The sequence below is a fragment of the Nipponia nippon genome, unplaced genomic scaffold, assembly GCF_047370975.1.
Source record: "Nipponia nippon isolate SJK-2023a ecotype South Korea unplaced genomic scaffold, ASM4737097v1 scaffold_7, whole genome shotgun sequence".
Taxonomy (NCBI): domain Eukaryota; kingdom Metazoa; phylum Chordata; class Aves; order Pelecaniformes; family Threskiornithidae; genus Nipponia; species Nipponia nippon.
This window is the reverse complement of record NW_028262391.1, coordinates 11,894,860-11,919,006: the sequence shown is the minus strand read 5'-3', so window position 1 is coordinate 11,919,006 and position 24,147 is coordinate 11,894,860. Positions and strand designations below refer to the sequence as shown.

At 49.4% G+C, this 24,147-nt stretch overlaps 1 protein-coding gene across 23 annotated transcripts; it reads left to right on the top strand.

Moving 5' to 3' along the window:
- Positions 1–73: 73 nt before the first annotated feature.
- On the top strand, positions 74–24,122 carry COPS7B (COP9 signalosome subunit 7B). Of its 23 annotated transcripts, none has more exons than XR_015700749.1 (12): positions 74–3,152; positions 3,536–3,668; positions 7,188–7,363; positions 8,585–8,660; positions 10,215–10,303; positions 10,894–11,096; positions 12,392–12,497; positions 19,648–19,753; positions 22,006–22,143; positions 22,448–22,529; positions 22,727–22,790; positions 23,169–23,955. XR_015700749.1 is itself a non-coding variant. In XM_087740595.1 (12 exons), the coding sequence occupies exons 4-12, from the start codon at positions 7,202–7,204 to the stop codon at positions 23,970–23,972; spliced, it is 1,104 nt and encodes a 367-aa protein (XP_087596721.1). In that variant the 5' UTR covers positions 74–1,846; positions 1,932–3,152; positions 3,536–3,668; positions 7,188–7,201; the 3' UTR covers positions 23,973–24,122. The 23 variants fall into 23 exon arrangements, 15 of the variants coding, with proteins under 15 accessions (XP_087596721.1, XP_087596727.1, XP_087596729.1 ...); XR_015700747.1 differs by adding an exon at positions 20,277–20,449 and having other exon boundaries at positions 22,727–23,955; XR_015700751.1 differs by having other exon boundaries at positions 23,813–23,861.
- Positions 24,123–24,147: the final 25 nt, after the last annotated feature.

The window sequence follows — 24,147 nt, the reverse complement described above, 5'->3', positions numbered from 1 at the left end:
GCGCGGCTGGCCAATCAGACGGCGCGTCCGCCTGCCCTCCCCCCCCCCCCAATTCAAGGGCGGCTGCGCAGCGGTCGTTAAGGCGTACGCCCCGGCCGAGCCTGACGTCGCCGGGGGACGGGAGTCGCCGCAGGACAAACCTCTCCGCGCCGCCGTTGTGAGGCTGGGCCGCGGGGGGGCGCGGGCCGGGGCCGGTGGCGGCGGCGGCGGCGGCCCGGGCGCGGGGAGGCCTCGGGTGGGGTGCGGCGGAAGGGGCGAGAAGCCGCCAGAGGCCTGGTCAGCTCCCGCCCGACAGCGGCCCTCGCGGCGCGGTGCCGCCCGGGCGAACGCCGCCGGGGCTGTGCCCGAGCCGGGCTGGCGCTTCTCCTCGGGCGGTGGGCAGGTCTGGCAGCGCGTTCGTCCCTCCGGCTGCTTGAGGGCGGCCCCGCCGAGCCCCAGCCGTGAATGCGGGTAGTGCTGGGGGCCTGGGTGCCGGCTGTGTTGGGGCCCAGAGCAGCTCCTGCGTGTGCTGAGGCCGGAGCTAACAGGACCGGCATTATGGAGAAAGTTTAAAATAAATAGTGTGTTTCTCCTGGAAGAAAAGCGCCCTTCTTTGCACTGCAGAAATTTGGCCTTTGTGTAACAAAGTAGATTGTGGGGAACGGTCTTTGGCTCGTTAGCACACCCCAGAAGGCAGACTGTTCTTTAATAGGAGCACGAGAAATTAACTCCTCCGTTAACAAACCTGAGCGCAGCTAATACAAAGTATTAATAAGTCATGAAAAAAACAAACGCAGCAGTTGTAATCCAGGCTCAGTACAGGACCAGTGAGCGATCAGGGGGCCATCAATACGTTCATGGCTCCGCTTGCCTCCAAATCAGCCACGGTACAAATGAGGGGAATGTGAACATTAATAAAGGTCGTGTTTAATGCATAAGGACAAGGCCACTGCCAGTATAACCAATAAGAGAACTTAATAATAAAAATAGATAGCATTTATTTCCTTGATGTATGTGATCCATGTTCAGTTCTACACCATCAGTTGAAAAGTGTATGAACAGATCATTTTGAATCTGGGCAGAGCGCCAGGGGTAGGCTATGCTAATATATATCTATCTTTTATTAAGAGTCCTTCCTGGGTTTTAGATAGGCTGTGTAATTGCATGCTACCTAAGGAAGAGGGACTAAAGATCACTGAGGAGAAAAGACTGATAGGGAGAAAAAGCGAGCAAGAAAAAAAACAGACCTGAAGAAGGCAGAAACAAATGGTTGGGGGGGGGGGAAGAGCCTGCCAGGTGGAAGTATGACATGCCGGTTTACACAAGACATAAGGAACTCAATCCTGCCTCTGTTCAGGCTCCTCAGAGATGAAAGAACCAGGGACCAAATGGATCTTGCAGCGAGGAACTCTTGCAGTGTTGAAGGGCTTCTCTAACACAGGAGTAGGAGTGTTTCCAGAATTTAGAGTTGGGGCCTTTGTGTTTTCTGGCCAAATCCCAGACTTCCCAAATTCATTTTGCTGTGCAGGGAAGCACAGGCCTGGCATGTCTCATTTTTGAACTTCCGAAAATGACAAAAGAGCTCATGGCTGAAGTGTGAAGTTCTTGTGACTGTTCCAGGCACGAACAGCAGTGGAACATGTGACACCATCGCTCAGAGAGTGACAGAAGCCCTGGGATCTCTCTCCTCTCAGAATCCTTTGTCTGCATTAACACAAACGATGCCCTTGAGCACATCGGCTTTCCAATCCACTTGCAAGAAAGTTGCTGCAAGTCTCACTATCCCTTGATGCCACTTTGTACTGAAAACCTCACTTTGGCTTTCACATCTCTGGCAGGTGTGACAGTTTCTGAGCTGCCACTGCAGGTGAGAAGATGCTTCCAGCCTGCTTTGTGCTTCCCCAGAAGCTTTTTCTCTGAAGGTGCAGAGAAACGAGCTGGTGTTTCTCCAGATCAGCATAACTGGGAGATGGTTTCATAAGCTGGGGCTTCATCCCACTCCACACTTGATGGAAGGGGTTGTACAGCTGCATATCTGCAACCACGCAGACACACACATCACCCCTGGCCTGGCCAAGGTGCGAGATGAGAGTCCAGCGAGCAGCGTAGTCTCTCCACCCTGGGAAATGCGGAGAGCTTGACAGCTTCTTCAGCAGGAGGTGGGAGCTCCCATCGCCCCGTGCTCTGGAAATGTGTGCTGGAAGCTGGGGGCTCAGAAGCCTGGAAGGAGAGAGAATAAATGGATGAAGCACGGTGAAAGCACACACAGATGAGGAACGAAACTGCATCCAGGACCGCGTTAGCATTTACGCAGCCTAGCTTACTCCTAGAGCTACTGGCCGTTCCGTCGTGTGCAGATGCACCTGCTCCTGCTCTAGCGTGGCCATGGTGCCAACAGTTGATTTTATTTTGCTTTATGTTGTTGGGAAGTAAAATTATTACAGACACTTTAGGAACCAGATTCTAATCCTGGTGGCTAAATCTAGCCTAGTCTATGATTTCTGAATATAATGCGTATTATATGAGTTATTGGTAAGGTCCTATGTTGTCTTAACATACCTCTTTTCACAAGAGTTTTTGATTTAAACCACCTTATTTATGAAAGGTGAGGAAAAAGATAAGAAACACAGAAGTACCCGCTTTCACTATCCGCCCTCTCCTTGGTGAGGCCCAGTGGTAACTGTCTGATGCCAATGAGACATCAGAATTGGGACTTTAGGAGAGGAAGAAGCAGCTCCAGAACCGGGGCACCGGGAGGTGCACAGCTACAAGGGGGTGAAGCCAGTGCCGCCGGCCTGGCAGGCAGGAGGCAGACACAGGCAGGGTGCAGACGCCATTGGGGTGAGCAGCTGGAGGCGCGGGGCGCTCAAGAGCCTGAAGAACCAGACACTGAACTCGGTGCGATGGAAGCTGCAGGACAGAGGGGTGTCATCGTGCTGTTAATGACGCCCTTCCTGGTCTCTGTCCCTTACAGGTGACTTTGCAGCCTCGTGCCTTGGCTTCTGACTGAGAGAAACCATGTTCTCAAAGTCTCTGGGGCTCCACGACGCCACTGCTTGGGGAGATTACTCTGGATTTACGGTTTCTTTTCTCAGACAATGCAGGGAAATAAGGTGAATTATCTGCTGCCTAAAAGGGACCTGGATTGCAGAATCACAAGGGGAAGAGATGGGGTGAGTCAAGAGATAATGCCAACATTAAAAGATAAAATGGATTAACATCTCCCTGCATGCAGAAAGCTGCGTGGGTGGAGCAAGAGGTTGCAATAGCAGTTTAAAAGGGGACGAGACAGCTGGGCATCCTTGTATTTTTCTCTTAAAAAAAAAGAAATCCATCCCAAAAGCTGAGCTGATGCTATCCTCCAAAGTCCATGTCAGTCAGCCAGGCTGGCTGTCCGCAGTCGGGAGGTGTCGGGACAGCCTGACTGACGGACCCTGCTGGCTGACCTACCCGGGGCTATAACGCAGCTGATTTCCACCTGCAGGCTCCAGCAAGAGATTGCAGAAATGATCCATGGAAAATAACTCACAATCGTATATTTCCATTTCTATTTCAGCCTGGGATTTCAGCTTTAACGACTCTTTGAGACAAATGAGGCCACGCACTGCTTGCCCAAGGCAACTGTTCCAGCGTGTCTGTGGGGTGACACGAAGCGTGGTGGAGGGCCTGTTTAGGATGTGATTAAAGAGGTAATTCTCCCTCCTGGTGCAGATGAGATCTAAGCATGGCTTAAGTAAATTACTGAATGGCTTGTTATAGCCCTGGCTGAGTTCCCTTGCTGCGCAGGGCCTGGTTTTTTACATCCAATTTACTGTGAAGCCCAGAGTGTCACAACAGCATCCCAACACCTGCATCTCTGCGCTTGTCTGACACCCCTTCTCTGGCAGACGGGACCCTGGGGACCCGCTGCGGATGGCTCTGAGGCGCAGGCTAAGCCCCGTCAGTTTCCCTAATAGTTTCTGATGTTCAGTCCCTGAAAGCTCCCCCCTCCTGACGGTGCCGGTCCATGGCTTGATCTTCAGGGACTAGCTGACTGAAAGCCAGAAGCTCTTGGCTAAAGGATTTTTAACAGAAGCACACTTTATTCACAGTGTGGCACAGGTGAGCGTGCAGACCTCAGGAAGGGTAACAACCCTAAAAGCCCTCTTGCTCCCCCCCCCCGCACTTTTGCCCCCTCGAGAGTCTTTTGGCTCCAGATCTGTGTCCTGGCGAGGATCTCAACCCCTCCACTCCCTCCCTGCTCCCCTCCGTCACAGACTGAGCTCTGCCCTTTGGTTTGTCATTTCTATGGACCACTTTTCTACGGAATTTAAAATCACTTCTAGCACCTTGCCATCTTTCACCCCATGTCTTGACATTTTTCCATTCGCACCCCAGGAGCGTCCAGAGGCTGGTTAGCCTCAGTCATCCTGCCCCATGTAGCTGTTCAAGCCTTTGTTGCCGTTAATAGCCCCGCTAAAGCTTCTCAGGTATTGCCCAGTCGCCATAAAACGGAAGATTTAATCCCCTCCGAAGGCTGCGGCGTGTGCAAGGGTTCAAAAGAGGAACGGGACCTGCTCCTGCGAGACAGACCCGCGATGCCATGCCGTCGGAACAAAGAGCGCGCTAAAACGTGGCCTGCCAACGCCGGCCTTTCGCGCAGGCCGTTTCGGGGCGCAGCCCCCCGCCGCAGCCCCTCGTCCCCCAGAGAGAGAAGCAGAAACTTCGCTTGCTCGTAATTAAACGGCTGCTCGGGACGCGGTGAGGCGGCGTGTGCTCTGTGCCACAGCCCGGCCGGAGCCGCCGCCAGCGCAGCCGGCCCTCCGTCCCCTGCCCCGGGCGGGCCCAGCCGGCCTCGGCCCCGCCGCGGACGATCGTGCCGCGGCTGCTGAGGGATGGCGGGGCGCGGGGGCCGGGCCCCGCCGCCGCCCTGGGGCGGAACGTTCCGCTCGTGGCCGCGCGTTCCGGGGGAAGGAGCCGCGCGCGGGACACCGGCGCCGCCATCATGGCGGCCTGAGGCGCGGCGGGGACGGCGCCGGGAGCCGCAGGGCGGGAGGCCAGGCGGAGAGGTAACGCCGGGGGAGGGAGCGGGGGAGCCGCCCGGCCGCCCCTCCGCGCACCGACCCTTCCCCGCTTCCCGGCCGCGTCTCGGCGCTGCCGGGCGTGCGGCTCCCCGAACCCTGTGAAGCGAGCGGGGACCGGGGCGGCGGTGAGGGGCGAGAGGGCCCCGCGGCGGGACCCCGGGTAAATCACCCCCTGCGGCAGGGCTCGGCCCGCTCGGTGGGGCCCGGCTGCCGGCCCGGCGGGGGCCGAGGGCCCTCCCGGGGGCCTGGGGGGCCGGGGGGCCTGGCTGCCTCCCTGCCTTGCAGCCCGCCCGCCGCCTCTGGGGTCTGCCTGCCGCTTCCCGCCGTGAAACCCCTTCAGGTACCTTGGAAAGGCTGCAGCAAGGCAAGACTGCGGGGAGACGCCCGGTTTATCCCCGTGTATGGGTTATTGTGGCCTTTGGGCACCTCCGTTAAAGTGTCTTCCATTTGTATTTCAGTCGCTTCTCACCAGGATAGATAAGTCGGTTGTGGAGAGAGCAGCGAGGTAGTCCCGGGGACACGGTTGTGCAGGCAGGTTGCAATAGCAACGCGGTTGTCTGAACGTTAACTTGGCAAGGGGCAAAGAATTGGCGTTCCTTTCCTTGCAGGGCATGGGTACAGCTCACCAGTCTTTTTCAACCTCGTCCACCAGTGCGTGTTTTGATTACCTGTGAGGGAGTACAGTAGCTTGGGAACTGTGAAATCTGGATTTTGTTCCTAGCTCAGTCACTTCATGCGCTCTCCTGAGAAAATTGTCTGCCCTCTGTGTCTGTTTCCTTATCTGCGAGCGGGGAGAACAGTACTGATGTACCCTCAGGTGTATTAGGAAGCCACGTTGAGAGCTGATGTATTGCAGGGATTTCCCAGTGGAAACTGAGGTACTATTCAGCCAGACGGCACGTGTGCCTTTGATGAAAAGAATCCCGAAGAGACTTTACACTGAGAACCAAGAAATCTTTGTGTGGAGAGTGCAAAAGATTGCCCACTCAGGTTGAGACCGTTTGTACCTGCAGGTGTAATGGAATGGAGTAAAGTGTATTTTTAGAAGTTGACTAATAAAGGAAGCTGGCTGCCTTGCCTTCGCAAGTCTTAATTTGGTTAGGCATGGCAAAACAGTGCATACAGCTGTGTGACTGTACCACCCCCATGAGGGCAGATGTGGTCCCAGTGGTCACACAGAATGAGACAGGTTCTCTGGTGTCTGGTTTTCTTCACCAGAGTAAAGGTTACACGCTATGCATGAGAATTATCCGATACAAACATAACACAAAAAAAGCGCCTTATCTGCTAAAAAGTTCTTTGTTTGGTGTCTGAATGATATGCTTGGGAAGTTTTTTTCTTAGTTGTTTGTAAACAAATAACTTATTTTGTTGAACTTGTTAATAAATAGTGTTTTACATTTCAAAAGCAACATGTTGGTGCTGGGAGACAACATGCACACCAGAAATGTCAGGCAACAGCTGAAGACAAAGACCTCTCTTTACAGGGACTTAAATAGAGCCTTTGTAGAAAGGGTATTTTTATCACTTCAGCTTTCCAGTTAACCGAAAACACTTTAACTGTACAATGTAGACTGGTAAGCTGCTTACAGCCCCCAGTTCTTTTTGCCTTTTAGGCTAAGAAAGCAACAGGAATTATGTATGCACGTCTTATCTACAGCTGGTGTGAAAGGAAAAGGTACAATGTGCGGGCCTACAAGGTGGATCAGTTCTTCACAGAGAGTTAAGTTAGTTGCTGTTTTGAAGCTGTGTAAAGAGCAAGGAGGGAGTCTTAGCTGGCCTCTGATAGACATAATAATAAAACGTCTTTGCAGTTAGCATTATTTGGCAGCATGAGTAGAAGGAAAAGTCTGAAAACAGCATGGAATCTAAAGTCCTTTCCTGCTAGCAGGAGCAGATCCTTTTAGGGAACTGACCAGACAGCCTGCAGAAATTTTGCTCAGATATTGTGTGAATCGTTTTTGCTCCCCAGATAAATCAGCATTCGAACCTGCCGGGTTCCTGGCCTGCCCTCTGAATGCTGAAGAAAAACCTGGCTCTGCTGACACCAAAAAGTTACTATGCTGAGCGTGCCTTCTGATCCACTGCCAGACAGACTTCAGGAGAGGAGAAAGGATGTATTAATATCATGTTCTTTTATTGACAGATTGAAAACCTAGAATGGCAGGAGAACAGAAACCGTCCTGCAATCTTCTAGAGCAGTTTATTTTACTAGCCAAAGGTACAAGTGGCTCAGCTCTGACTGCTCTTATAAATCAAGTGCTGGAGGCTCCTGGGGTTTATGTCTTCGGAGAGCTATTGGAGTTAACAAATGTGCAAGAGGTAAGAGATGAGTTTCTATCCTAATGCCCCTTCTGCGCTCCCAGTATAAAGGATATCCGGAAGTTTCCACAGACAGCCTGCGTGTGAAATTTCTGTGCCAGGAAGGGCCTGGTGCGACTTATCCTGGTTTTGAGATGTTTGCGTATGAGAGATTGATGTTGCTTTTGCCTGTATTTATTAGATGTTAAGAAATACCTCTGCAAAGCCTTGCTACCTTAATGCGATTGCTAATACAGCAAAAACCTGGCAGAGGCACAGTAATAATTTTAAGAAGGCACCTAGCCAGGCAACAATGAAAAAATCCCTTTCTACTCCTTCATTGTCCTGGAAAGCATAACTTTAATGCTCTCCAAAAGTCTTTGTGAACAGATGTCTAGTGTATCAGGCCTGGGTGGTAACCAGATCCAAACCGTTTCAAACCAAGGTGGAAAGTAAGTTCCAGAGCTTTTACTGAGAATGCCTCGCCAGCACTCCCCTCTGCTACAATGAGGGAATCTAGGTTGAGTATCCCTGCAGCTGGGGTAATGTGGCATACAGCAAGTTTTGGCTTTCCAAACAGGCTCTTAGATATGCCGAAAAATGCCTCTATGGTTATTCAGCATCAAATCACAAGGAAGTTGTTTTTTTTTCCTGGATCTGTGTGCAGCAAATGGTATTAAAAAACCACACTCAATAAAAATCACTGCTTGGTGCTGCAGTTATTCCAGTGAAATGTTTGCATGTGAGAGGAGTGCTATTACTTTCAAATGCACTCAACTTAAAATGTTCTAGCTTGCTTTGCTTTGAAGTTTTTGTGGCTCTGCAGGTAAGCCGTCTTAGCTTTCCCAGTAATAGCAAGGATGCTTAACCAACCAACACCATTGCCTGCTTGCGTGTCACACGATGAGAAGAGCTGGCCCTGTAGGATGTCAGCCGAAATTAAGAGTTGCCTTTTTCTTTTACCTCCTAAGGTGCTCCACAAAGCAGTTGATAGTCCGAACTGTAGTTGAGTTCTGGTGCATAGAAATGGCTAGATCATCTTGATTCTGAAAGTGCTGACATTTGCTGCTGCTCGTGAGGCCATAGAAAGGGTCCAGCTCTTTAAGACCGGGACATAAGTGCTTTTCTGCGTACTGCCTGTCCTGTGTAGACTCCAGACATTCTCTGGAGAAGTTGCCTACCAGTATCGTGTTGGCTGTTAACCATGTTACATGGAATTTCTTTTGTTTTCTTCCCGTCCAGCTTGCTGAAGGGTCTAATGCTGCTTATTTCCAGTTGCTGAACCTGTTTGCGTATGGAACGTACCCAGACTATGTAGGTAAGAGACTGCCGCCTGTTTGCAGAGTACAAGGCTGGGTTGCTCTTTAGAATTGTCAGAGGCGCTTCTTTGCTTTCTGTGGTTCCTGGTGTAGTGTGGCTGGGTGAAAGAACAGAATTTGCTTGGGAGGAGAGCTGTTCGTAGGGGGTCTCTGGGTCATATGTGCTTTTTAATTGCTAAAATGTGGAGGAAGGGCTAGAGACGATGGTCTTTTACTGGTTTGGATTGGACTGCACCACTGGATTGAATTGGTCTGCAGCAGTATTCGTTGACGTTCACAGGCCACTTACCTCTGCGGAGTGCAATTTCAGACATCTGTTTTGAAATTTAGATGACACCGGTTATGGAAGCTGCAGAAAACTTAGACAAAATTGTCCTGCATTATTTATAAAAACCTATATGGTTTATGGGATAACCTTTTATTCTGTGACGGCGTTGCTGAAACAAAATGAAGCATTTCCTAGCTAGAATGCAAATCGAAATAATGACTTTTATGCAGCTTCAGAATGACTATGTGTGAATCATCTTAGTATCTGTCGGGATGTGCTTTTATCTCTGGTGCTTATGCGCTTCCATTCTGCTACAATTTAATACTTCATTTGTGGGTAGCAGCCTAGTCCAGACCATTACAGAGTGTGACAAATAATTCTGTCATAGTGCTGGCTATCACTGTGGTGGATGAGCTATCTAGTTCCTGTAAGGAGAAGTGGCATCCGTAAGTGCAAGGACTGGAAATTCCAGTGGCTGTGGAGCAACACGAGCCTCATGAATTCTGTGACAGATTAGAGGATGTGTTTGCTGTGCATGGATCTTGGCTCCCAGCATGTGACAGCGCCGTTCGTTCTTCCTTTTCTAGTGAAGAAAGAGAAGGGGGGGGAAGTATTCAAAATGTAGAGCATTGAATGAGGTGGGATGGATGGGAGAACCTGAGTGGCCCTGAAATGCTAATTTCCATTAAAGCAGATATTTTTAAAGAGTTTCTTTGCTTTGGAAAGCTGCCAGTTTCCTTTCTGTTTTTAAATATTCATGAGGCACATGAGTATAATACAATGAAAGTGAGGCCATGTAAGTATCTAGATTAATAATTGCTCCTCTCTTCCTCAGCCTGGTATTTTACACTTTCAACCCTAAATTCTGCAGCTCTCCAGAGAAATAAAACCAGCTGTATTTACAACCAGATCGGCAAAGGGGGAAGATTTTATTTTGTCAGCTTGTTAATGAAATAAAAATGACTTGGTGGTAGAAACAAAGCATTGACCAACCATTTTGGCAGGACACCACTTGTGTAGATGTGAATTATGTTCTAATTCCAAAACCAGAATTGCTAAATAAGGAGAGAAGAGTGGAATTGCCAACTTGTTTTTTAACTTTTCCCCTTTCTCCCTGGGTGTGCTAATCTGTCGTCAGCGGCAGCTCTCTCTGCTCACCAGCACCCACAGCAGTGGAGTTCAGCCTTTCAGGGTTTAGTGTGGTGTAACTAGCGTGAAGTTCTGCAGCCTGGATTATATAATTCTTGAAGGAAAGTCCTGAATCTTGTCTTTTTAACATTAACAGCGAACAAAGATAACCTGCCTGAACTAACAGCGACTCAGAAAAACAAGCTGAAACACTTGACGATTGTAAGCCTGGCTTCCAGAATGAAGGTACAGTACACTGTGTATGATAGCAGTCATCTTTGGTTTTGGTTTTGGTTTTGAAAATGGCATCGATTCCATACCATTGAAGTTGTATCAGACTGCATGAGTACTCACAAGAAATCCTGCAACTAGGAAAGTACCTGTAAGGTACAGTGTTCTCTCATGGTGCATTTGGGCCATTAACTTAATGGACTTCCATGGATGAGGTGTGGGGGTGTCTGAACTGCCATGAAAATTGGTCATTAAGGGCTGCGAAACTTTGTATGGCTTCTTTCACTACTGGAGACGGAGAATCATTCTTAAAAACACTGACTTTTTGTTCTAGAGAAAACTGAGCAACACTCTTAATTTCTTCTACAATCCCATTACCTTTTTTGCTCCAGAACATGCTATGCCAAAGCTTCAGGAATTACCAAAGTTATGTCAGAATATTATGTAGCTTCGTAGCAGGCGTTTGTTCTGCCACGATCAGTCACTGCTGCACTTGCAGGTTAAAGCGTAGGATACAGTAAACGTTTGGGTCTTGACCTTCTGAGACTTAGCTGTTCATTTTGGCTCTAGGACTGTTAACTTATTCTTGGACTTGCTGTTTTTAGTGCATTCCCTATTCTGTGTTGCTGAAGGACCTGGATATGAGGAATCTGAGGGAGCTGGAAGATCTGATTATTGAAGCGGTTTATACAGATATTATCCAGGGGAAGTTGGATCAACGAAACCAGGTGCTAGAGGTGGATTTTTGTATCGGCAGAGACATTCAGAAGAAGGACATCAGTAACATTGTCAAAACACTCCAGGAATGGTGAGGCAGTCTCTCCACCTTCCTTGTTCCTTGTACGTAGCTTGTCCTCTCTTTTTCTTATTCCTCAAAGTTTCAAGTGCTGGCTCAATTTCACCATGTTCCGTTTATCAGGAATCTTATGCTGTAAGGAGGCACTTGAAGGAGGAGTCTATTGGGCAAGTTTTCCAAGATCCCATCTGGGATTCAATTTGTGTTATATATCAAGCCAAACTATACTAGGTCTTGAGATTCTGCTCTCACTGTAGCTTTTACATGGCAGAACCCTAGCGAGGAGTCAAGGGTCTTCCCAAACAGACATGCCAAACTGGACTCATGGTCTTATGGTGGGAGCTACTCCCCTTTCTGCTGGTACGCTTGATAACAAAACCAGAACTGTCCGTTACTTTTCAGCCTTTTTCACTGTGATGAGAACTGCATGGGCAGATTCTAGAGAATCACAGTTCTCTGGAGGGGATGCCTCTTCAAGTTTGAAGTTTCAGATGCCTTTGCCTTCTCTTTGTTCCTGCAAATGCAGGCTGCATGCAACCATATTGGGACTGTGGTACTATCTTTTTGTACCTTTGCCAGGAAGCTGCTTCTCATCTTTTTGTAGGATTCCCTTCCCACCCAAAGAAATTCCTGTATAGAGTGTGGAGCCTGTGGCAGGTTCTGAGCCGACTGGGAATTGCGTCCTAGTTGCTATGGTAATGTGTGCATGAAAAGTAATTAAACTGCTGTGCAAATACATTGTCCTGAGGTGGGAGCAGCTTTTTTTGCTTCTCTACTCCAACTCCCTCAGTCCCATCTCAGCGGGAGGGCTCTGGCAGCTTCCAGGACCTTGCAGCGTTGTTTGGAAGGTAACAATGAACCTGCTGCCTGTTCCCTTTCTGTCCTCTCCAGTTATGAGTTCTGTGTTGGAGGAGCGCTCTTGTCTTTTGAACACTTAACAGGCAAGGGGATTCTCAATCTGAGTGTTTTGTTTATTTTTAAAATTTGACTTACTTTTGAAAAATGCATTGCATCCCCGTTTAAGCAGTAATTCTGATTGAAAAAGAAGTTGAAAAGTGCGCTGAACCTGCACTTACTTTTTGATGGGCAGGTTAAGAGTAACATGGACTCTTCAAGGAATGCTGTGAAATACATTAGTAAACATCAAAGCTTTTTCTTGCCAGCTTTTTGGAACTGTAATCTTTAAGCAGGAAGTATAAATTTAATAATCTCCTAAACTTTTAGGGGAGCATGACTTTCAGATTGCCTCATTCAGCTGCTCCAGAGAGAACTCATAAACACTGTTTGACATTGTTTGTATCTTGCAGGTGTGACGGTTGTGAAGCGGTTCTTTTAGGAATTGAGCAGCAAGTACTTAGAGCCAACCAATACAAAGAGAACCATCACCGAACTCAGCAGCAGGTAGAGATGGAGGTGGGTACAGAGTCACTTCAGACTCCTCTATGCTTTTTGATAAATGTTTGTTTACCGAAGAAAATAATCCGGTACCACCTGGTTAATTGTCGTGGCTTCTCTGAAGTACGGTAGCAAATCAGATGTGCTAGTTTGGGGTAGGAAGAAAACATACCCGCTTCCATGCGCTAGTACCACCACAAGCATCAAATTTGCCCACTCTGAGCAGGTTGGAATTTTTCTTTATAAAAATACGCGAGGTGTGTGCACTAGCTATAGTTTCCTGAGTTGATTTGTTAGGAGAAGCGTGCTTTTAACACAGAGCTTGGATGCAATTCTGTTCTTTTTGCGCAAGGCAGGCAGGAAGGAAAAAAACAGTTCACTTTGTTTTAAACCTGAAAGTGTAATTAACAAAAGTCCCTCGAGTCTCGTTGCTTTTGCAAAAAGCGCCCTCAGCAGCTTCCTTCAGGGTCTTTTGGGGTCAAGTGGAGCCCCCAGACAGGGCGCTCTGACCTGCTCCTGCAGCAGCGTGACCTGGGAGCGCTCCTGCCACTGTTCCCTGCGCCGCTGGGCGGTAGATGGCAGCACGGGCACGCGATTTTAGCCCCTGCTGATGTGTATTTACTTACGAGAACAAATCTTGGCTAATACAGCTGTAAAGGTGAAAATGGTCCTCCCGAGACACTTGCTCAGGGTTTATTTCTTGCAGAGTGCTGCATCCCTGCAGGTTTACATTTGCCTTCTGAAGCAGCATATGCTTGGCGGCTTGATTGGCATCCGTAGCGCATTTGGTTTGCCAGATGCCTTTGGCCTGGAGTTGGCACACCTGACTCCCAAACTTGTTTTTGCCTGTGGGTTTTTTTTTTTAAAGGTTTGCTCATTGTATTTTTGGTGAGCTCTACAGGGTTCCAGGGGACGGAGTATGGTGCCTGGTGCTGTATCTCTCCTTTTCAGCCAGAGTAGCAGAAGCACTACTGCTGCCTTGCACGAAAACAATTTCTGTTGCTGCTTCTAGCAAATATCTGTGGCTCAGACAGCCAGCTAGGCCAAATGGCATTTTCCCTTTTCAAGCGCTGTCCTAAGTGAAAGTTTGTTTCTTTCACAGTCTCCTTTGTCCTTCCTGCTTCTGGCCAACGTAATGGTAGGATGGCTGCCTTCTGCACCAAGGCAGTAGTAGGTCCCTCCAACCAGCCAGAAAGGTGGTACAATATTGTGCCCTTGTCTCTTAGAGGGGGAAAAAAAAAAGTAATCTCTAGTTATTCCGTATTGGACCCAGACTGGAAATGTTAACAACTCTGGCTGTAAGTGAGGATGAAAGATTACCTTTAATAAACGCAAGTGCAGAGCATGTTTCTGGTGGGAGAGTTTATTTTATAATCTCCGCTCTATACTCCAGGGGTTTTTCCAATATGTGTATGAACAGAGTTTCTTCTGCGAGGGGAGGAAGGAGCAGGTGCTGATTCACTGTCTCTTCTTGGCCAGGTCACAAACATAAAGAAAACATTAAAAGCTACAGCCTCGTCGTCGGCACAGGAGATGGAACAACAGCTGGTAGAGCGAGAGTGCCCTCCACACACAGAACAAAGGCAGCCCACAAAGAAGATGTCCAAAGTCAAAGGGCTGGTCTCCAGCCGTCACTAGAACATACCATCTAAATGTCATTCAGCTAGGAATGACAACAGGAGGAGCGAAAAAGGGCCTGCGTCTCCTTTTTCAGTGGGTTCTGGGCCAGTCCCTTCCAGGCTGGCAAATAAAAGCCCTGTTTCAATACAGCTCCCAGTTAGCAGCACCTGGCTAAGTTATACTGTGCAGCCCCTGTTAATTTCCAGGGTGTCCCTGTTCTGGTCCTGTAAAGAGGGACTTCTAAAGAGAGGGACTAACCAAAAGGGGCAGGAAAAAAAAAAAAATCTGTGGACAGTTTTGCTCCCTCCCAGCCAGTCTCATTGCTGCTTAACCTTGAGGAAGCTGCTGTACTAAATCAGATCTTGGGAGAAGTTCTGTAACAAGTGTCTGAATCCCAGGGTTGAAGTGTGGCTACCAAAGCCAGGCTGGGAGTGAGGAAGCCATTGACACAGATCTTTTAATTCCCAAAGGGAGCACAGAAAGGTTTCTAGGCCAGGAACTGCTTTACGTGGAAGTCTTCAGCCTTTCTGCTACCCCTGTCTATTTTAAACTGGGGTGAAATTCACACTACCTCGCTCTGTGAAGATGAGATCCAGTGCTGGGCTGTTTACTTAACTGTCTGTTTACTGCCCTTACTAAGCCCTTTAGTCTCTCACAGATTTAAAGCACTGTTCTGCATCTCTGAGGCATCAATACAATAAGGAGGAAGCAGGCTGCTCTTCCAAGCCTTCCTTCGTGCAGGTGGTTAGGGGCGTATTAGAAACTGTTCCTTCTGAATGTGATGTGACCTCCCAGAGCTGCTTGTGAGTTGTTTCCCCCATTGATACCTGCAAAGGGTAACGCATTCGCTCTTCCGTGGATGCTAGTGACAGAGGTCTGCATGGGAGAAGAGCCCGTTGAGCATCGTGGCAGGCTGGTGGCCCAGGACCCACTGGCAGGGGTCGCAGCAGCATCCCCTTGCTGAAGCAATGGACTTGATTAGTCTTTCTGAATTTTGAACACTTTCAGGTTGTATTTCCCTCCCTTTTTTTTGTACATTGTTGTGATTCTAAAGCATTTCAGCCTTTGTTTTGTGTTTTTTATTTGTTACAGACTTAACTTCGGGTGATTTGCACCTAGTTTGGCAAGGTGTGGGTTGTTTTTTTAAGGGGGAGGATGGGGTTGGCATTGAAACAGCAATTCACAAAAAAGCACATTTTAGAAAAAAAAATTAAAAATGTTGATTTAATGTCAGAGTCTGGAGTCTTGGCTTTGAGGCTGCTTTAGGCTTATAGTCCAACAGCACTTGTTCACTTGAGCATTTACTTGATTCTTGGTGTTATGTTATCAGAAGGTCTGACTAAGGCACGGAAGTGCTCTTCCCACTTTGTCAGTAGTTCATCTTTGTCCAAATTAGTGCAGAAGGATCTGTGGCAAAGCCAGTAGCTGAGCCCAGTGTCCTGAGCCTAAACACCTTTGATGCCTGATTGTGGGAGGTTTGTAGTTGTAAAGAGAAGGGCTTTCCGTGAGCAGGCAGGGGAGCTGTTCAAACGGAGGACTGTGACAGCGCTCCGGTCCTGCAGCCAGCTGTCACCTGCACTTAACTTGTGCAATGCACGTGCCTTGCTCTTGCCGCTACCAGAATTCTTCGCCATCTGCATGTTTTCAGTCCTCGGTCACGGGACTTGTACACTTGTGAAAGTAAATTCTTCTCCTTTTCTTCTCCTGCAGTGCAGGCACACCAGTGTTTAATCTTGAGAGGTGGATCTAAATACCTCCCATCCAGCTGCCTCTGGGTCAAGTCCCTTGGTTTCTGATTCTTTGCCAGCTTTCTCTCCTCCTAGAAATCCTAGCCAAGAAATTCCCAGTGAAGGATGTTAAGTGAATAAGCCCAGGGCACGAAGCCTTCCCTGTATCTCAAGGGAACTGTTTCCCAAGCAGTGGCAGTACCAGTTTCTGTACTAGCTTCTCCCAGTGTTTAGCTGACAGCTTCTCAAGAGGGGTAGGTGGACTTTGTGTACCCAAGTGTAAGAGATCCGTGTGATGGAGATGGACTGAGTCTGTTTCTGGCTTCCCGTGTGGGCAGCTGCAGTGTACTGGTCATCCAGTCCTTCACGAAATTTGACTAGTGAGGAGAGGTTCTGTGGTCCTCACTAGCTGTTTTCTTTCCTTCCCACTTTTAATATCAGTCCTGCAAAGAGGCAGGAGGAATACAAATGCCTTTGGAAATCGTTTTAGCTCCTCAGCAAGCCACAGTCTGCTGGGGAAATAGATGTGAATTTGGCATCCTTGGTGTTTATTCCCAGCCAGTTACAGGAGTCACATTAGTTTGCTGAAGCTTCTTTAGTGTGTTGAAAGTTTTTGAGTTTGTTCTTACATTTTCGCTGTTCTCATAGCCTGGCTGGGGGTGAAGATCTTATTTATGCTTTGGTACACATCGCCTTTGATCAGCAAAGAAACAAGGGAGGAAATAGCGCTTTGAATAGAGAGCTGTCCCATGCTTGATGGCGAGAGAGGACGGAGAAGGGAATGGGGTATTGGAGGAGGGAGCTGAGCTGTTTGCATGTTTGGCTTTCCTGGTGCGCCAGCGATGCGCTTGGTGCCACAAAAGGAGGGGGGCGTCTTTGCAATGAGCCCAGTCTGAGATGAGTCATTAACAAATGACACGCACAGAGTACCTGGGGGAGGCAAACAGCTCCGCAGCAGCTGGTTAATGAATCTGGCTTGAAGGAAAGAGTTAGAAGCTATTCCAGGAATGAAGCAGAAGGCGTAGTTGTTAACGGGGAAGGATGCAGGAGGTGCTGTGCTGTTTGAGAAGGACAAGGGATAAAGACTGTATTGGCTCCCTGTGACTGCAGGGAGGGCAGCAGCTCGGAGCGGAGTTGTGTGAATTAGGGGCTGGTGGGGGCTGAATTGCGGACAGTTTCGAGCGGGGAGCGCCTGGGGAGCTTAATTGTGCTATGGGGATAAAAGAGATGGAAGCAGAGGTGGATTTGATGCAAACTCCTGTTTGCATGTGCCTGCTGGAGGCAGCTAAGGCAGCTCGTCTGAGCGCTGCTGGACGCTGCTCCCTGATGTGGGGAGAGCATCCTGCCCTGCTTTGTTTTATGGCAGCAATGGGCTGCTCCAGCTGCAGCTCACTTCAAGATTGCAGCAGGACAGAGTTTGAGCTATTGAACTTCTGTTTGCCTCCTCCACCCGGAGGGAGACAAAGTAGATGGAGCTGCCTTCCCTCTGCTCTTCAGGGCTTTATTGTCTAGCTTCATGTTCTGCAGCTCCACTTGTACTAGTGCTTGTTTAATATGGAATTGAGCACTGAGCTGGAAAATGGAAGAGAGGATCTCAGCTGATTGCAGTGCTGGTAGACTGCCCTAGCCCTAAAGCTGTGCCTCACGCTAACAAATGTCCCTGGCATTCCTGCTGTGACTCAGTTGATACCAGCTAACATCAGGCAATTCTGGAACATGATAAAGCAATGCTGATGTCAATCCTTTTACAGAAAAAAAAGTTTTGGCTCAAAATCTATTGTTCTTTTACTTCCCTTTTCACCTCCTTGGATAAGTTGAATGCTAGCTTAGTCTTCTGTTGAGAGCAGGAGGGAAAACCGGTGATGCTGACAGACCCTTCTGTGTTCAGACTTGAGACCCATCCTGCAATCAGTCTTGTGCAGACCTCTGAAATCCCATGGGTGCTTGTGGAGCTGCCTGCAGGCTTGCAGGTGTCTCTCCATGGATCGGGTACGGGAGTAGGACCTGCAGAGCCGCTCTCCAGAGTGAAGCTAGGGAAAGGGAAGCTTTTGTTCCCATAGAAGAGAGCGGCGGTACGAGATGGCCATTCTCCCACCAGCCCTGCGGGGAATTTTGCTGAACAATTCTCTGTTCCTGGAGGAATGGAAAATGATACAGAACCCAGTTGGTGTTTTTGTTTTTGCTTTTAGTGTTCTGCGTATCCTTTGAGGGGAAAATGCATCGGTCCATGTGCGCAAAAGGGAAGGTGGGCTTATTAATGGGGGGGAGGCAGAAGTGAGAGTGCCATGAGCTTCGATAGCTGTATTAGAACATAACAAATCACATGGATAAATCAGACATTTCCTAAACTTTCAGTTCTGTACAGGTTTCTATGAGTGCATCTAAGCTGTTTAGAGAGGCCTCTGATTTTGAAAGCTAAATAAAGCCCACCTCCTGCTGGGGTAAAACCGTCAAAGCTTATGTGTTCCTAGGCCTGTTGGTGCTGCTGTTTGGTATTTCAGTATCTGAGCCTGTTGCAAACTTTGCAATGGCGACAAACAACGTTGCTCTTCATTATTCCGAATAACGGAGAAATTAAAGAACCTGCCCCACAAGTATACAGACCCGGCTAGCCAGATCTCTGGCACCTACTCCCATACTGTTGTTTTTTCCCCCGCTAAGTCCTCTGCAGCATCTGACCTAATGCAAGGGAACCAAAAAGTGAAACTGTCTAGCTTATTTTTATGTAATCTGAGAGAGAGTAACCCAGGGGCATCAAGAAAGGTAAATTAAAGTTGAGAGTGATCTCAGTTCCTACTTGTAACCTCAACCTTGTATTTTTATTATGGAATTTTAACCTGTCAGTCTGATTGAATTTCTCGGCAGAGTTTTTAGAAATATGTCATTGTTTCACTCTGCTCTGTGGCGAAGGTTGGTGTCTCTCAGGGACTGTTGACATTTTGCTGATATTTCATCAAGTTTGGCCCTACCAGAGAGCTACCGGAGGTAAGTGATTGAAGCTGGAGAGGTGTACTCCAAGGAGAGGGCGTATTTACCCCCTAGCCTTATTGGCTGTACCCTGCTTCTTAGTGGCACTGTGGTGGTGCCCTCATCTCTGAGTAGTGAACCAGGCAAAGGATCAGGCAGAGCGGCACTTTGCTCCCTGTCTCCCAGTACGCAGGCACGCACGTGTCTTTTTCCCACAGCGTGTAGACCTCGCGAGATGCCCCGATGCATTTGCTACAGGTTGCAAATTGCCTGAGTGTGATAGCTGTGACCATGTTTTTTTCTTGGAGAAGAAGAGAAGTCATCCCCGGTCTATCAAATGAACACGCACATGGGAAATTCAAGGTAGTAATGGGATGCCATAAGGTCATTTAACAGTCCTGAAATGTGTATTTCCCCGCAGAGCGCAAAAGAATTTGCGCCAGTAGACCTCGCTTGGTGTAATTTTGGTAGAGGGTAGGACACTCTTCCACAGCTCTAGGTCTCCTGTAGAAGCTCGTGAATCTCAGTATCATTAGGACATTTTTCAAATGCTCATGCACACGTAATACCTCTGTGTTTCCAGAAGAGCTGGTTGTGGTGGGTAAGTGAATCCTCGCTCCATCAGAGATCGACCTTTTTGCGAGTATTTTGAGCTTCTCTGACCATAGGGCCGTACCTTTATGGGTATGGGGTTTGGAAGTAGTGCCGTCTGGCCCTCCAGACTCTTCCCGAAGATGCTGTTTATCTCACCAGCCCTGAGGTTTCAGTTGCTGTCTCATGATCAGCTCAGTCCCGAGGCTGCCTTGTGCTGACGCAATAAGTAACGTCTTGGTGTTTCATTGTCACCTTCACAGCTGTTAGAGAGCACCAGTTCCGACAGGATCACCTGCCAGCCGCGATGCTATTCCTTTTACATCACGACTGTGAGACGCCGCCTCTCCTTGCTGGCAGACAAGCCAGGTGGGTAGGCATTGCTCCTCAGCGCTGTTCAGCATCTCGGGAGGCGCAGGCTGTCACCTGGTTTAGCGTAATGGAAATGAAGGACGAGGACGGTGTGACAAATAAGGGGCAGAGCGCAGAGCTGTGTCCTATTCCAGCTCTGCTACAGCTGCAGAGAGCAACCTTGGGCAAGTCAGCTTCTCCGCAGCTGCGTTTCCCAGGACAGCCTCTCTCTTGCGTGCTGGCTTTGGGATCTGTGAAGCGCTTTGGTCTGGCTGGGCCGAGGTTCGTTGCTGATGGAATTGAAGATGATGTGTGTGTATGGGGGCGAATCTTAAAGCTTTTTAAGCTTTTCTAGAAGTCATCTTCCTCCCATGTACCATACCCTTCTTTTCCCTGATGCAAGTAAGGTGGTCCACCGTGGGAATATCGGCCTGGAGTATTATGGGTAATACGCCAGGTTAGTTATGGAGGGGGCAGGAAAAATAGCCTGTGCCGTTTTCAACAATATCAAAGGGATGCTACCTAATGATTTTCCTATTAGCTCTTTTCCCAGCCTGCCAGAGTCACTGCAGAAGTGTCATTTACAAAGGCGGTTTGCAACTCATTACCCTGGATTTTCACTGTAGTTCTGCTCCAGAGAGCGTGGGCTTTTGCTGTGTGCCCCAGCCTAATGAATTGCCTGATTCGGTTAGTGCTGCCATCCCTTCTGACAAGGTTAGTTGCTGACTGACAGGAAGGGGCCTGGATTCAATTCCCTTCTTGTTTTCGACTGGCGCTTGTGTCAAGCGCAGGCTCCCTCTGGAAGCTGCCCTGTGATCCCTTCCCTTTGTTTCTCTGTATGCTGAGGGAAGCAGCCCATGCTTGGAGAAGTCCTAGAGCAGGCGGCAGGGGCATGTGTGCTGCTTCCCCCGGCAGTCCCTGCTCAATGCCTCGAGTCCCTTTACAGCTGGAAAATTCCACTGCTCTCCTGCTCTGGGGCTGGGGGCTTTTCTTTTCCTTCATTGGTTTGGGATTTGCTGTCACCTGAACTGGGCTTTGTAACCCTTCAGCAATAAATACCTTGGAAAAGCTGCATTAATGGTACCAGGGAAAAACATGCAATGCTGGCTGGGGGAACAGAACGGATTTCCCACACGTTAGGGGGCAACTGCGTCCCTGTTGTGTGAGCTCCAAGGTCTGCTCCGGCCTGTTTGGGCTTTGCACGGTGCTTGTACAACAGCGCTGGAGAAAGCTCTTGTCCTTTTTCACTCGAGAGCAGTGTGCTTTTTCAGGCTGGGGGCCTATGGCTCATCTCATGCCAGGAATAGCTCCTGGAGAGGGGAAATCAAGGCTGTTCCTATGGCATGTGAGAAGCGCTCCCACTTGGAAGCTGAATGTGGCTACTGCTCGTTCAGCTGGTAGAGCAGGAAACATCTAGGTCCTGCGGGTGCTAGATTGTCCTGAGTGTGGACAGGAGCTTGGGAGCGTGTGTATGCGCCTCTGCTAAATGCCATTCTCTGAGCCCACTGTTGAAATGTCAGGTGCCACCCCCTGAGGCTGCAGCCTGCATCCAGGACAGCTCTTGCTGTGCAGTTACGTGTCTCCGGGCTGGGATGTGGCGAGGGAGTTGTCCAGTGCTGGCCCTGGATCCTTTTACTGAATGTCATGAGGGTTTGACCTAGCTGGCCCACAAGGGAAGCAGTGACACGAGATTAATTTGTTTCTGCTGCACGTGAGGCCTCCTCCCCTCTTAATTAGATTCCTGTGGCCCCTCTTTCCTGCTGGCCTTGTTTCCTACTGAGCCCCTGTCAGGGAGACCCACTTGTGGCCGTATCAGGTGCTCGCTGCGCTCCAATGAGCCGTTTCCCGTTCTGGCCTGTCCGGCGAACCGAGGAAGGTGCTTGTCAGTGCTCTGAAAACTGACCTCTGCTCCCGAGGCCACTCGCTGCCCGTCAGACCCACCGGCCCGGCTGCGCCGCGTGGGTTTCGAGGTTGAGTGGATCTGGAAGTTTTCCCAAGCGCTCTTTCAGCCCCGAGTGCCGCCTGCTCTCTTGCACATCAGCTCAGAGCCCCACGTGGGCACGATGTTCCCGTCCTGCGGGTGGGAAACCAGCATGCTGAGGGACGGGGTGACTTATCGCTGGTCAGAGCAGAAGCAGCAGAGCAAGGAGCCAAGCTGTTATGCCCTCCTGCTGCACAGGGAGCTCTCGCTCTGATCGCTCTCCTCCTGCCAAACTAGTGTCCTTTTGCAGTGCAGCTTTGTCCTTTTCCATGGGCTTGCTCTTTTCCAGGAAGCCCAGTGGATGGAAGGAACCCGTGCTGTGGGGCTGCACTTTTCCCCTTGGACTACACTGCAGAGGAGAAGCGGGAATCCAGACCGTACGCGACCCCAGACTGTGATCTCTGGGATCTCCCCCACCTGAGCTCAGGTTGTGCCTCACATAAGCTGTCAAATTTTGGGGACTGAATTCCTGAGACCAAGCTCCCTCTGGTCTGTTGAGGAGAGGCCCTCTGTCACCCGGCAGATGGTTTTATTCCAGCTCTGGCTTTGCAGCAAAAAGCCAAAGCTGGAAGGGGAATTGGTCCCAGCCTGGCACGCTGTTATGGTCTCTACTCTGGCTTCGTCCTCAAGGACCAGGACCCTGCGGGGACATGCGGGACCATCTTCTTACACTGCTGCTCAGACCCGGTGTGCCAGGTCTGCGCAGTAAGTGATTCCTTATCGTCCCTTAGGTTTGCTGGGTGACAGTGGACAGTCCCCTCTGACGGACATCTCTTTAGGAGCTCCTGGCACAGCCCCTCCTTCCCTCTGAAGGTATGCGCAGCCGGTAGGGTGACCCTCACAGGTGTTGTATTTGCCTTACAGAGCCCTGATGGTGGCTTGTCATTGCCTAGGGACATCTCTGGAGGGCTCTAGCTGACCCTGAGGCAGGGCACCGAGCTGCCAGCTGCCCGTCCTGCCTCCCTCCCTCCCTCCCAGGCTTCCCAGGGTCTTGATTTTGTTCCTCATAGGCAACGTCTTACGTGGTCCGACAGCGCTGCTCCCCGTCCAGCTGGACTCTGCGGGCACCGCGAGGTGGGTACCTGTCTCTGGCAGAGGCTTTGCTCGTATGAGGCTAGAAACGTCACGTGCGCGCTCCTAACCTGATGATTGAGCTGTCGGGCGTCTGGACGAATCCTCTTGTTCTGTAAACATAATGTTCTCTAATAGTTGGGGAGAATCGGGCTGGAGGTTTCTATGGTTTCCTGGTGGTTGCTAAGGAAAAGGATCTCTTTGCCTCTAGGTCTTGGTGACTTTCTTTTTGCCCTGTCCTAGGCACCGAAGCCCAGCAGAACATAATGCTCGTTGTTTCCCAGCCCACTACAATGGTCAGGGCATAATTTGTGACTCCCGTCACGGCTGGGCTGGGCGCCTGCCACTCTTTTTTTTTTTTTTTTTTTTTTTTTTCCTAAGGCCTCTTTGAAGAATGAGACCAAAGAGCCTTCATGCAGGAGTTTGTGTGTTTGCTGCGCTCCCCGCCCCCTCGCTTGCCGTTTTCTTTAGAGCTCCGAGTCATTTTAACGATTTATTTCATGCACTTTACATAGCAAGAAGCAGTAGCAACAGCTGTGTCCGTGAATCCTGACCAGGCAGCCCTCAGTATATTTTGGTCTGTCTATGTGCTGTCCCAGGCAGAGTTAAATAAACCTCTGCTGGAGGAAGGGACTTTACAGCTTAGCGGCGAAGGTTTGGTGAATGGGAATATCAACAAGATACTTAGTGAGCTGCTGGATCCTAGAAAAACAGCGCCTCCGGCATAAAGCTCTGTTCCCGCTGGCGCAGCCGGGAGCCAGATCCAGCGCGGTCTCTTTGTCGCTGTCAGCGGGGACTGCGTCTCCGTACGGCGCCCAGTGATACAGCTTTATTTACAGGATGAAATTTAGACCCAAACCTGCAGACTGGAAGCGGTTAAAACGCATCTAGGCCGAACGCTGCTCGTGTCGAGCTGCTGTCTATCAATCCGGGTCTAGGCTGGTGAGGGCGATGAGCTTATTTCCGCGGGTGCCACTCAGGATCCGGGCGATAGATGAGTTGCCCGAGGCCCTGTGCTCTTGCAGGGAGCTCGGCTGGGTTCTGCAGAGGCTTGCAGCTGCACGCAGCGTCGGGCAGGATCCAGTCCGTCAGAGCATCGCAGCATTGGGCACGAGTTTACTTTTGCATATGGGATCAAAGCTTAAAATATCAACTGGCCTTTCTCTCACTCCTGACTTTTCTTAAAACATCTGAACAACTTCTTCGTTAACTGTTAATCAATCTGACACTTAAATTGTGTGTGAATTTGATAAATAAAGACAGGTTACAAAATGCCACATGGAATGATTTTTTTTTTTTAAAGTTTTTCAACTACTTAGGACAAAAAATGTTACAATGCTTGACTTTTCATTTAGTTACA

Coding starts and splice junctions, on each gene's coding strand:
- COPS7B (XM_087740595.1), top strand. CDS start 7,202: ATGGCAGGAGAACAGAAACCGTCCTGCAATCTTCTAGAGCAGTTTATT. Junction 22,144..22,726: donor TCTCCCCCACCTGAGCTCAG/GTTGTGCCTCAC, acceptor TGTTCCTCATAG/GCAACGTCTTACGTGGTCCG. Junction 22,791..23,812: donor GACTCTGCGGGCACCGCGAG/GTGGGTACCTGT, acceptor GTGCTCTTGCAG/GGAGCTCGGCTGGGTTCTGC.